This window comes from Phoca vitulina, unplaced genomic scaffold (genome assembly GCF_004348235.1).
Source record: "Phoca vitulina isolate PV1807 unplaced genomic scaffold, GSC_HSeal_1.0 scaffold17, whole genome shotgun sequence".
NCBI classification, from domain to species: domain Eukaryota; kingdom Metazoa; phylum Chordata; class Mammalia; order Carnivora; family Phocidae; genus Phoca; species Phoca vitulina.
In genome coordinates, this window is record NW_022589720.1 from 11,406,153 (window position 1) to 11,419,676 (window position 13,524).

Genomic DNA, 13,524 nt, shown 5'->3' on the forward strand with positions numbered 1-13,524 from the left:
CTATCTCAGAGAGCATGGCAAAATAAAAATGGAACATTTGGGAGGGATTGCTTTCGGCTCACAGCCAGTGGGATTCCATGCATACATATATTCAGCATGTACCTGACATTTTATCTCATGAGCAGAGAAACCACTCATGATACCGCCCTGATACAAGGAAAGTATGCTTTCTGGGATTCTGGTGGAGGCACAGAAAAGCGTGTTGGTTGAGCAGAGGGGATAAGGTGCCTCTGGAGTGCCTGAGTGGGTGGTGCTCACATTAAAGCAGATACACTGTCAAACTGGGAAGCTTTAAGAGCACCTGTTGGTCTCCCGTGTAATGAGATGAAGTACTGTGACCGGCCTTTTAAAGACCAGTTAATAAAGTGTTTCTTCTTGCTAAAAACAAAACAACGTGTCTGAGAAACAAAAGCATAAACTATCCATGAGGAATTGCATTTGCCTATAAGAGTCTAAAAGTGGTGCTCAAAAATTACTTTCTCTACGTAACACGTCAGGACGTGGCAGATTGCTGCAGGTGCTAGTCGGTGGCCACGTGATAGGTGAGGTAGCTGTGTGGGTGACGGGTTGTCAGGTGGCTGTTGCAGCCCCAGCTCCCCCTCCACTTGCCAGGCAGCAGGAAGGGAAAAGCATAACAGGGAAGAAGCAGTACTTGCATCAGAGAAGAAATGCGGTCACACAACTGCCCGGAGGCGACTGCGTTGACCTCGGTAGCTGGAGAGAGTGTCCGAACTCTAATAGAGCTGTGATGTGGGGGTGGTGACGTGGTTTTATTTTAATCCACCCCCCCCCCGACACACACACGAAGTTGAGGTTTTCTGAGTAAAGGAGATGAGGAGAAGTAGGCATTGAGTAGGTACCTAGCGGTCTGTGCCACAAGTAAGTGCCCGCAGTCCTGCAGCTTCCACGGTTGGAATGCTCTTGTTTGAGGATCTCGGGGGACAGCCCTGAATCCGCTCTTTGGTTAGCGGGTCGTTTAACACTGGCATTAAATTGGAAAATATGTTGGTGAAATAAAAAATAGTTCCCTTACCAGGCAGTTTGCTAATTTTGCATGTTTATTAAGGAAAAAGGAATGAAAAATACATTTCTTGATTATCAGAGAATTATTTGGGTTTTTTTTTTTTAAGATTTTATTTACTTGAGAGAGAGGGAGAGTGAGAGTGCGTGCACACGCATGAGCAGGAATGAGGGGCAGAGGGAGAGGGAGAGGGAGAAGCAGACTCCCCGCTGAGGAGGAAGCCTGACGTGGGGCTCGATCCCAGGACCCTGAGATCATGACCTGAGCTGAAGGCAGACATTTAACTGACTAAGCCACCCAGGCGCCCCATTATCAGGGAATTATTTGGGGCAGTAGATATCTAGTAGGTGACTGCTTTGACCTGTGGACTAATAATAATAATCTGCTGGACTCCCCACCTTTTCAGCACCCATTTGAAGCTATAAGATAACTGAATTAATTTTAAAATGCAGCACTTAAGATCAGATACTGTGGAAGGACATCAGGCTGTTGGCAATGGGATCATAAGGAAACCCATGCTTCACAGCTGATGTGAGCAGCTTGACCACCTTGCCTACTTGGCTCCTGTCCCTGGTGGCCCGCAGGGAGATCCCCTGCGGAGGGCCGGCGCTTGGAGCTCCCTGTGTCATGTTTCAGGTGCTGGGCTGGATCCGCAACGGAGAGTCGATGCTGAACGCTGGGCTCATCACGGCCAGCTCGTTACAAGAGGCAGAGCAGCTGCAGAGGGAGCACGAGCAGTTCCAGCATGCCATCGAGGTAGGGACACCAGCCTGCCCCCCACCTCGGGACACGTCTGCTGAGCCCCCTCACGGGGGACTGACCCCAAGCCCGGTGGGGTTCAGCAGGACCCAGAGTGATGATGCTGATACATCTCCAGTGTATTTCAGGGGAAGGAAACGGACTGGCGACTGCAGTGAGGGGAGGAGGTGTGTGCCAGCCTGGGGACCTCGCAGTGCCGAGCCATCCTCCCGCCGTGAGGCCCTGGCGGCACGCACCCCCCACTGTCGGGAGCACCTGCACCTGAGAACCCGAGCTGGAGTTTGGGCTGAGGGGCTTTCTGTTCTGCGGGTCTTGCACACACACTCCTGGACAGAGCAGAGCGCCGAGGGCGGCTCAGCCAGACCAGGTGCACATCACCAGTAGACAACACTATCCACGGAACTCCTCCGACCCTGGTTAACAGCAACGTTCCTCACCTTCACGGGGTTGGGGCCAGGCCAGGGCCAAGCCCACTCAGATTCACTCTCACAGCGTGTGAATTCATTATTCGTCGAGTTTTTGGGGGGGGAGAGGGGAATTAATTATGGTAGGTGGTCTCAAGGTACACTCTTGGGAAAAAGAGCATTTGATGGCAGAAAACTTGTTTCCTGCTGTAGTTACATACATAGAGAAGAAAGCCACAGAAAATACTGTTAATTTATTCTCGAGATTGACATATTTTCAACTACTCAGCGCCAGCAGATACATATTAACTCTTCTTCTTGAAGCCCAGATTCTGGGCGTCTTTTGAAAATTGTATGCTGTGCCTAGTGAGTTCTAATAATTAAATTCCTAATACATGTCCACGTATCTGGGTGAAGGGTAGGGTTGGTTATACTGCATATAGTCTTTTATGGGGTCATTTAGTGCCTTTTCAGTGAAATGCAAAATTTTGCTGTGGTTAAAAAAAGAAGAAGAAGAAAAAGAAAAAAATCTGTGTCCACAGAAGCGCATGTACTCCACCTAACTGCTGTGCTGTCTGGTGTTCGGAGTCTTCATTGGGAGAACCTGACCTGTCAGCCCCTCATGGGATCTTCTATTCTAGTGAACATACACGAGCAGGAATTCTACTGGATTTCTGGTGTTAGTTTGATATTTTAATATGGCATGAGCCTCCAGAGAATACACTTGGCTCATTCCTAGCTTTGAGTTATGTTTCTCTCTCTCTCTCTTTTTTAAAGTCAATAGTTTTTGAAAACTTTTTACTCAAGTCTAAAGTTTAAGGTAAAAATGAAAAAGGCATTCACGGTGGCCACCTTTTTTCTCCATGTGTCCATGTGCGTCTAGCTGCTATTACAAGGAGGACCAATAGGAAGAATAAACTTGGAACATTTCAACAGCTTTTTTAGAATATTGGCTATTAATTTTCCCTGCTATTTCTCAAGCTGAGAACCCCACAAGTGGGACCCATTCTGGAATGTCTTAATGCGTTTCATCCTTCATTAGGTAATTTAAGCATAAGCACGGTTGTTGCTAGGCATGAAGACTCTTTTTTTCTTACTGCACGGCCTGCTGTGTTTGTAGGAGTGTCCTGGTGAGTGTTAGGGGAAGCTGTTTCTGTCAGAGCAGGTGGAGCAGCACTGCGGCGGCCTTCCCAGTGCCTTCCCGGTGAGCGTGTGGCCGCCCAGTCAGCTGAGTCTGCCCTCCCCCTTTCTGCCTCCTCAGAAGACGCACCAGAGCGCCCTGCAGGTGCAGCAGAAAGCAGAAGCCATGCTGCAGGCCAGCCACTACGACATGGACATGATCCGGGACTGCGCCGAGAAGGTGGCCTCTCACTGGCAGCAGCTCATGCTCAAGATGGAAGACCGCCTCAAGCTCGTGAACGCGTCTGTCGCCTTCTACAAAACCTCAGAGCAGGTGAGGAGGCAGGTTTGGTGCCTCGGGCTCCTGACGAGCCTTTTGTGTTGAGCTCAGTGTTATTGGACAACTCCGTCATTAATCCTGTCATTACTGAGCCAGTCACTTCAACCCAGGCAGAGGAGAGCATTCTAGAAGTAGAAGGGTTGTTGCTTACCTTAGGACTCAAAGAGTAATAGGTTGGAGAGGAGCTGAGAGGACCTCCGTTCTCCTCTCATTTAAATGGATAGCCTGAAACGCACCAGAGAGAGACCAGAAATTCCGTTTTTATTTGGTTCTTGTTCTGAAAGGCCTGCCTATTTTGACCCCGGCATTTGTCCTCACGTAAGACGGAGCCCATGGTTCCTTCCGATGGTCTTGGTCCCCAGGCCGACACCTTTATCCCCAGAGCCTGACCTACCACACTTGCCGGAGATGTCGCTCTGTGCCGTCAGTCGCCGACCGGCCCCTCTTACCTGCGACTCTTCTGCTCACAGGTCTGCAGTGTCCTCGAGAGCTTGGAGCAGGAGTACAAGAGAGAAGAGGACTGGTGTGGAGGAGCCGACAAGCTGGGCCCCAACTCAGAGACGGACCACGTCACCCCAATGATCAGCAAGCACTTGGAGCAAAAGGAAGCATTCCTGAAGGTAAGGAGCCAGCCGTTTGGGGTGCTGGTGCCTCCCTGAACAGGGGACACAAATGCAAGAGGGTTCACCTGAAGATGGCAGGGTGCAGACTGTCCGTCAGAGAACCCCAGATGTTCCCAGGCACCAGGCGTGCAGGGCCCGGGGCGGTGCAGGGTGGGGGGGGGGCCTCCGCACACCTGCAGCTCTCCCCTTGTGTGACATTGCATCGGTGCTGGGCTAGTTGGTCAGAGAAAGTCTTAAAATCTTCCATTTGTGATTTACACTCCCTAGTTTTCCCAAAGAGCTAGAAACCTGTGTGAATAAAGCATGGGTGGAAGTCAGAGCACCAGATGATTCTGAGCAGAGAGAGAGATTGATTTGGTGAGACAGAAGTGCCGATAGCTTGAAATAATCTTCCTTTGGAAATTCAGCCTTTTTAGGAATACTGGACCCAGTGCAGAGTAGACACAAAGCAGGAACACCTCTTAGAGTTTATAGGATTAGTTACTAATACTCACTCAGGAAGTGTTTCCTGCAAAAGAGACTTAATCCCATTTAGGCCCGGCTGGAAGTTTGAACTCTGAGAAGCTTTAAATGAGGAATTTCTCTAGCTGCCTTTGTCGTGTGTGTGCGTGCGTGTGTGTGTGTGTGTGTGTGTGTGTGTGTGTGTGTTTTCATTTCCATGTTTCTGTGATGCATTCTTTAACTCTTGAGAATCTTCTGAGGCCCTGCCTGTTGCCACTCAGACCTGTTAAAAATAGGTGTGGTGTGTGCTTTTCATTGTCACTTTATTGAGTTTTGCTTTGGCATTCTGATCCCTCTGACCCCATTTCCTGTTATATTTAATAATTTCTGTTTCTATTCTGAAGGTGATGTCTGACAGTTACTGTTTAGTCTGAGAGAACAGATTGTAACTCTTTGAAAATTCTATCTGGTCATTTATTTTGAGCTTCCATCACATGACTTTCTTTGTAGCAGATCAGGGTGGGAAAACAGCGGTGACTCCCTCAGCCTCCAGTTGAACCATTTCAAACGGAACTTGAAAGCCCTGGGCTTCGTGTCCTTGCTTGTTACAATTATGAAATGCCCGCCACTGTGAGGACGTTTCCATTGGGATCCTCATAATTTGCCTCTCTTTCTCTGCAATCCATTTAGAATAAAGCAGAATTGAATACTACTTAGTCTAAGTAAGACAGATACTTAGATAAAATTATAAAACAAAATACTCACTGGCCTGTTCAGATTCCTTCACTCAGCTGGGTTCAGTAGTGTCTGTGTATTGGATAGCTTTAAACTTTTCATAATGGAAGTTTAAAGATACATACAGAAATAGAACAGGTAACAAACTCCTATGTACTTCTCACCCAGCATCAGTAGTTATCGGCACATGGGCATATGCCCACTTTCCCTGGGCTACTTTAAATTCTAGATGTTACATCATTTTATTTGTAAATACTTCAGTACGTATTTAAACATTAAATTCTGCCTTTCTAAAACATAACCACAACACCATTATCGGATCCTGAAAATTAACAGTATCTCTTATTTTATACAAAATCCAACAGTGTTCAAATTTCTCTGACCCGTATTGTCTTATATATGGTTTTAATCAGAATTCAAACAAGGTCTGCACGTTGACTTTATTGATATGTCTCTTAAATCTCTCTCTCTGTCTTTTTTTAAAGATTTTACTTATTTGACAGAGCTATAGAGAGGGAACACAAGCAGGGGCAGAGGGAGAGGGAGAAGCAGGCTTCCCACGGAGCAGGGAGCCCGAAGTGGGGCTCGATCCCAGGACCCTGGGATCATGACCTGAGCCGAAGGCAGACGCTAATGACTGAGCCACCAGGAGCCCCTCCAAATCTCTTTTAATCGAAACACCACCCCCCTTTCATTACTATTTATTAGCTGAAGAAGTAAGTTATACTGTGGGATTTTTCTCACTCTGGATTTCCATAATTGCATCCTGTGGAGTCATTTTTTACCATCCTGGGTTCTCTAAGTGTGTTATGTTGAGAGCCTCACTTGGATTCAGGCTTGAGTGTGAGTGTGTGCGTATGCACTCTGCGTACCTGGCATTCCATCAGGAGGCACATAAGGTCTGCTTCTCTTTGTGTCTGTGTGATATGAGGGTTTACCATTGCTTCAAACGTGGTAAGTCCATTTAATCCATTATGTGCTTCTCTGTCTGCCTTTTACCTAATGGGTTTAGTACCCTGTGGTGATAATGCTTCATTAGGGGTTGCAAAATGGTGAGATTCTATCATTCCTTCTGCCTTGATTAGCTAGAATTATTCCCTCCTTAGCTATTTGGTTACTCTCAAATAGAGTTTGTCCAGAAAAGGCAGGCTAAGTGCTTGAATCTTTCCATTTGCTTATCATTTTCAGAATAATGAGCTGTTGCCCTAGCAACCTCTGCATAGGATTAGTTTTTGTTCTATCTTCATGGATTTTAAGATATTTGGTGTGTTTTGATCAATTGCAGTCATTTATCTTTTTATACTCAACTTGTCCCATTCGTGGGAGCTCCTTCCAGGCAGGTTGGCTCTGACATCCTCCTGACATAACCCCAGTCGTCTGCGGCCACTTCCTCACTGTTTGGAGTGCAGCCAATTTTAGGCTAATCTGTGGAGACTCATGATACATTCTTCTCTTAATTAAAAAGTGTCCTAGCTCCATGTACTGCAAAGGCCTGGAAATAGTGACCAACCAGTAATAATGAGCTCCCTGTGTCTTGTCCAGATTGTGGTCTAAATACCATGTATCAGAAGGAGGAAACAGAGCTTCTAGAAGAAAGAGTAATTCCAGAGCTGAGACAGGAAATGGATAAGATATTTCCAACTCACATATAATTAAGGGTATTTTTTCTCTTTTTTTTAATACATTAATGAAATTACTTACTTGGTTTATAAACGTGGAATCCATCAGTCATCTATTACCACAATAACACCACAAAACAAACCACCCCAAGACTGATGGCTCAAACCAGGGGTTGGCAGTCTATGCCCCCGAGAGCTAAATCCATTCACTCTTACTCCTCTCCATGTTGCCCGTGGCAGCTTTCCTCCACAGTGGTTGGGTTTAGTACTTGCAGCCGGGAGGTAGACAATACAGGACTTGGAAAGCTGAAAATACTGTCTGCCCTTTCCAGAAATCCGGGCACAGCTTAGCTGGGTGCTCTCACTCAAGGTTTCTCCCAAAGCTGCAGCTAGGTTGTTGGCTGGGGGCCCAGAAGGAGAAGGGCCCCACCTCCTCTCTGTGCAGGCCAGCGGCCTCTCTCAGTCCCCTGCCCCGTGCACCTCTCCGTGGGGCAGCGCTCAACATGGCAGCTGACTTCCTCAGAGCAAGAGGTCCAAGACAGATTTTTTTTTTTAATTGAAACAGGATGTAACCTATGTATTCTCCAAACCACAGGTTGGCCCGACGAATGTTTTAGTTAAAGATGTGTGTTAGAGCTATATGATGTTGTCATCCATACGTACTCAAAATACATGTTTGTCGAAGTCCCATTAACAACACCTTGCCCTCCATGATTCTCTTAGGCTTGCACACTTGCTAGAAGGAATGCAGATGTCTTCCTGAAGTACCTGCATAGGAACAGTGTGAACATGCCTGGAATGGTGACCCATATCAAAGCCCCTGAACAACAAGTGAAAAGTGAGTACAGCTACGAGTCATTTTACTGGCAAGCAGTACAAGGAGTTGGGCAGGATGTGTTCTAAAATCCTGAGACCCAAGGCTTCATTTTAAATATACATTTCATATTATTAAAGTTCTTGCCAGTTATCTTTGTTTAATAATAAAATATGAAGCAAATGATACAGATTGATACTTTGTTGACTAAAGTTGAAGAGTATAAGCAGGGAGAAAATGCAGCATGATATTTATTAGTATGGACTATTTTGTTCAAGCAAGTGAAAATACTGTAAATTGGGGAAAAAGGAAAACCAGAATTTATCTAGAGTCAAAATATTTTTAAAAGTTCAAATTAAGAAATTATACACCAAAATCATTGCTGGAAGGTATTATAGATTTGTATACTAAAGCATTAATAAAATCAAATTGCCAAATATCATACATTGTGGTATCATTTGAGAGTAAAAATCTGTAAAGCCATGGGTTTTTATGTATGCATATATATAATGTTAAGTGCATGGAAACTCGTTTGGGAAAATTTGATACTAAACTGTTAATAGGATTGGTATGGATAGAAGTGAGGGGGACTGATGGTTTTTACTCTAGAATTCTGATTGAATACTTTACAGTGGAAATAACCTCAGAAAATGATTAAGAGTTTGAAACAGTCTTGACATTGAGGCACCTGCTATCCTCACCATGAGCTTCAGGGGCCGGCAGTAAACAGATGAGGAACCTGGGGCCCCACTGCCTGCACTCTCAGAGTTGGGTCTCATAGGGGAAAAGTTGCCATAATCCATTAACAAATGATTCGTCTCACTGTTTAAACCCATATGATTGGCAGAAACATTGTATATTATACTCCCTGTTCATCTGGATTCATCTGTCAGAGGTGTCACAGAAAAATGATCTGTCACACTGGTAGAGTCCTCTGCGCTCCGCAGAGGAGATTTCGTATTTGTTACTTGGTGGGCTGCCCTCTTGGGGAAATGAGTGACTAACACAGCCATTTCTCAGCAGGAGCAAGTCTTCATTGCCAGCAAGTTCCTTGCATTGGTAATCGGTTTATTTGGCTCATTTCATGTAAAAATCATTGCCTTTCTCTCATCCTTCAGTATTGCCTTTGGTTGTTGGTCGTACTCTGCTTTCTCTGATCAAAGATGTTATGATCCTTCCTGGGTTGTACCAGTGCAATGGGCGTGTGCGTGCGTGAGAGGAGAGGGTGCTCTACATGCACATGCACTAGATAGTCACTGCGCGCTTGCTGCCGTGTATCATCATTCTGGGTGCTACGGAGAGTTAAAAACAGAATGTCCTGTTTCTCTCATTGGGTACTTGGGGACGAAAGATTTATGTGTGGGACAGTGCGGCAAATCCACGTAAGGGTGAGGGTGCCAGAAGAGACAGCATCCCAGGACCCCAGACAGTCCTTCAGGTACATGAGGAAGCCCCAGCTGATTTCCCGTCCCAGTCTGGGCGGGGGCAGTCAACGCTCTGCTTGGCCGCTTACTTGCCCCAAGTCAGTCGGGCCCCAGGCAGGGACTGTAGAAGGAAGAGCCTGGAAGAGACCCGTTGGCTCATGTTAATTGTCACATGTGATACTTTCATTTAATTTTTTGACTGGCTTCAAATTTCAGTCTTAATTTGTGTCACTACATTAGTTTACTTTTTCAGTAAAGATAATGGAGCATGACCACTGAACTGCCACATAAATCCTGCTCACAGGTTCATGTTTCTCAGCCCACCCAGACCTTGGGAAATATTTGTGGATAATTTAATATTTTTAAGGTTTCCCAATATTAATGAAGCTATAATCTAGATACCATTTATTTGATTTGCAGTTTGTCTCTAGAATCTTCTTCCAAAGTTTCTTGTATATTTTATAAACTTCGAGTAAAACAGACTTACTGTAAAAAAATTAAGTGTACAAATGTATATAAATTTCCTGTTTCGTTTGCCAGTGGTCACCACCATCAAGACTTTTTTGTGGGTATGTCTATGAATATGAACATAAATATATAGAGAAAAACACACATGGATTCCACTCCTCTCACCATCCCGCATTTTTATATTTTTACCAGAATGGGACTATTTTTTGCTGCAATTTTCTTCTTTCACTTAATAATGCATCTTAGTCCTCTTTTGGGGCACCTGGATGGCTCAGTCAGTTAAGCATCTGACTCTTGATCTCAGCTCAGGTCTTGATCTCAGGGTCATGAGTTCAAGCCCCAGATTGGGCTCCAGGCTTGGGTGTCGAGCCTACTCAAAATAATAATAATAATAATAATAATATATCTTAGTCCTTTTTCTGTATCACAATTTAAAGATCTGCTCTATCATTTTTAATGTCCAGGATAATGATTTCGTAGTTGACTTAACCTGTCCCCCAGTTGGGCTCAGATGTCACTGCCAGTTTTTCCAAACAGTGCCTTAGTGTTTGTGCACCTGAGTACACGTGGCTTGTGTAAGCACCGTGCATCTGAAAGATGAATTGCTGGTTCAAAGGTATGCACACTTGCGATTATGTCACCTGTCGCCACCTGTCGCCAGAGCGCCCGCTGCAAGAGTGGTGCTGTCTCCCCTCAGTAATACGGGGTCACCCCTGCATGTTCCTCTCCCCCAGTCCTGCCAGCACTGGATAGCACCAGGGCTTGCCAGGAAAAGGGTGCAAGATGGTCTCATTGTCTGAGTGAGGTTAAACATGTTTCTGTGTATTTAGTGGCCATATTTTAGAAATTATGAACTTCATGTTTATATGCTTTGCTCAGGACACTGGGGGGGCTCAGTCAATTAAGCATCTGCCTTCAGCTCAGGTCATGATCTCAGGGTCCTGGGATCAAGCCCCACATCGGGCTCCCTGCTCAGCAAGGAGTCTGCTTCTCCCTCTGCCCCTCCCCCCAGCTCTCTCTCTCTCTCTCTCAAATAAATAAAATCTTTATATGCTTTGCTCATTTTTCTCATGGATCGTTCATCTTTCCCTGTTGACAAGCAAGTACATTTGGTCTGTGTCTTGTATTTTCCCAATAATTTTAACTAGCTTTTTATTGGTGCTGTACTGTTATGGTGGATTTTGTTTGGTTATGACATTTACAGTGTTATGTAATCAGGGTTTTTGGCCTTTCTGGCTCCATGCTTCTCTACTTCATGTCCCTGCTTCTCCTAATGGCTTATGTTTTTGTTTTTGTCTTTGTAAAAAAAAAAAAAAAAAAAGGAAGAAGAAGAAAGAAAAAACAAAACTGTGTTTTCTTCTAGTACTCCACCATTATGACATAGATCCTTTATACTAAATTGTTTCTACAGGAAGGTTTTAATGTTCTTGAACAAATTATTTAATACTGAAGTTTTTCCAGCCATTGTCAGATTGCCCCAGCAGGGGATGCAATAGCTTATCCCACTCATCCAGCTAACCGAAGATATTGGAGGCCAGTCTTCAGTTTCCAGTGACCTCAATCATAAGATAACAAATTGGGGTAAGAGCAGAAGGAGAGGTCTGAGGTCTGGTGGACATGCTCACTGAGAACATTGGGCGAGCAAGCCGTGTGGCTTGTAATTTAATACTCTGTCTTGCATTGACATTTGCATTAAGTCTTTAAATAACGTTGAATGGGATTTTGCAAGTGTTTCCACTGGTTGCAAGCACCGACATAAGTCTTTGTCTTTATTCTCTTAGATATCTTGAATGAACTCTTCCAGCGGGAGAACAGGGTATTGCATTACTGGACCATGAGAAAGAGACGGCTAGACCAGTGCCAGCAGTACGTGGTCTTTGAGCGAAGTGCCAAGCAGGTCAGTCATTACACCGGGCTCCCCCGTGCTCTCCACCCTCTATTTAGACTTCTAGCCTCCGCTGGGAAGCTCTTGACATGTCAGCCACTTTGAAAACCACTTTCAAATGATCAAAAGAGTCATGCCTTTTAAATAAACTTGTCATGAAAAGAAAACCCACACCCCGTAGAAGTGGGTTTGGGCCCTCAGCAAGTGTGTCACACAGCCTGCCTCTGCTGCCGTTGGCTCATATTTAGGACCACCAGGGACAAGTCCTAATTATGACAATGATTCAAAAATCATTGTGGAATCTAGGTTCTGTACTTGTATAAATACAAGTGGGTGGGTGTTTTTTTTTTATTTTGCTATAATTATATTTTCAAGGTAAAATTTTGTTCTTCAGATAACTTGAGCTAAAATTAGGTAAGAAGTGTGATAGAATTTCTAAGAATTCAGTAGAGTAAAAAAGTGTTCATGCAGTTGACTAATGCAGAGACATCAAGAGGATATGTTTAGGGGGCATCAGGCTGGCTCACTTAGTAGAGCATGGGACTCCTGATCTCAGGGTCATGAGTTCAAGCCCCATGTTGGGCGTGGAGCCTACATAAAAAAATAAATAAAAAGGTATGTTTAGAGTTTCCATCTTCTGAAGTCATTTTGGGGTAAGTGCTTCCGCCGGTATGGTTAGTCGTGGAAGATCGTTGTAGCGTAAAGTCTGTCTGACCCCTAACTTGAACTAAGATTCCTGTCGCTTCTCTTTGGCTTTAACGGTAGCATAGGAATCTGTAAGCTGTTGGCCCAGAATGTGGAGAGTCTGGAGGGCACGGAGGACAGAAGGCTCATTCTCAGAACGCCTGTGTGAGCCAGCTCGTGTCCTGCCTGTCAGGGGGCTTAGAGGCCCTTTGGTGCTGTGGGGCGCTGGTGACCACATCAGACTTGGACGGTCTTCTGACTTCACCTGTGCCTGCCACAGGGTAGGCATTCAGTTAAATCTTTTAGCTTAAAGATTAAATCTTCCTCAGCACAGTTTCCCACTTAGGGAGAATATTTTCTTTTGATTTGGTCAATGTTGGTTTCGAGTGGGCAGCGAGGTGCTCAGAGTGGCTCGGTTCCCCCGAGGTTTGTAAGCTGGAGTTCCTGGTCCATAGATCTGGCACCCAGACTCAACCCTTCCCTCATCTTGGCTGATGTTACCAGAGGTAGTTGTATTCCCAACAGAAGTGGCAAGCAGTGTTTTTAGTGTTTAAATTACATTTTATTTAATGATAGTTCAACGATATTTCAGACTCATGGGGCCTGATTTTGTTTCTAATTAGAGATTGTCTCATAATCTCTTCTCATATGTCTTTATTGTTTCTCTGTTGAAAGACAAGCAGTCATTCAGCTACAGAGAACACAATTGTAAATAATCATTTTAATGGAGAAAAACAATGGAATGTGTTGTTGCTTTTTCCTAAAGTCAGCTCTTTTGCCAAAAATGAAATCAGGAAGTGTAGGCCATTGCAGCCCATTGGGTTCTGTGCTGTGCTCACGGTCCCGTAGTGAAGTTGCTTGTGTGTAACCCCAGTCCTGGAGGCTCCTCCTGATGCACGGGCCTCAGGACGGCACCCTGAGCTTAACTGGCTGGAACGCGGAGCAGTGATTTCCGCCTCGGCTCTGTGGGTGAGTCCCGGCCCTCGGGCTTCCTGGGCGCCTCTGGCCTCCTTGGCACTCTTCCCAGGCTCTCCACTGCTGAACGCTGGCATCCTCTCAGGCTTAGTCTGGGGCTAGCTCTAGTTTCTTTCCTATCTTCTTACCTCCTCTGCTGGTACCTTGTCATGAAGGTAGCCCTGACCTCCACTTCGGGTCTGCAGACTCAGAAATCCCAGCTGCCTCCTTGGT

The 13,524-nt window shown here is 45.3% G+C and overlaps 1 protein-coding gene across 2 annotated transcripts in view; it reads left to right on the forward strand.

Moving 5' to 3' along the window:
- Positions 1–13,524, forward strand: part of TRIO (trio Rho guanine nucleotide exchange factor) — a 338,883-nt gene that overhangs the window by 209,302 nt on the left and 116,057 nt on the right. For both annotated transcript variants that reach the window (XM_032415386.1, XM_032415387.1), the window contains exons 16-20: positions 1,658–1,777; positions 3,446–3,637; positions 4,114–4,263; positions 7,785–7,899; positions 11,549–11,664. In XM_032415386.1, the coding sequence (XP_032271277.1) occupies positions 1,658–1,777; positions 3,446–3,637; positions 4,114–4,263; positions 7,785–7,899; positions 11,549–11,664 (693 nt within the window). The remainder of the gene's footprint in view (positions 1–1,657; positions 1,778–3,445; positions 3,638–4,113; positions 4,264–7,784; positions 7,900–11,548; positions 11,665–13,524) is intronic.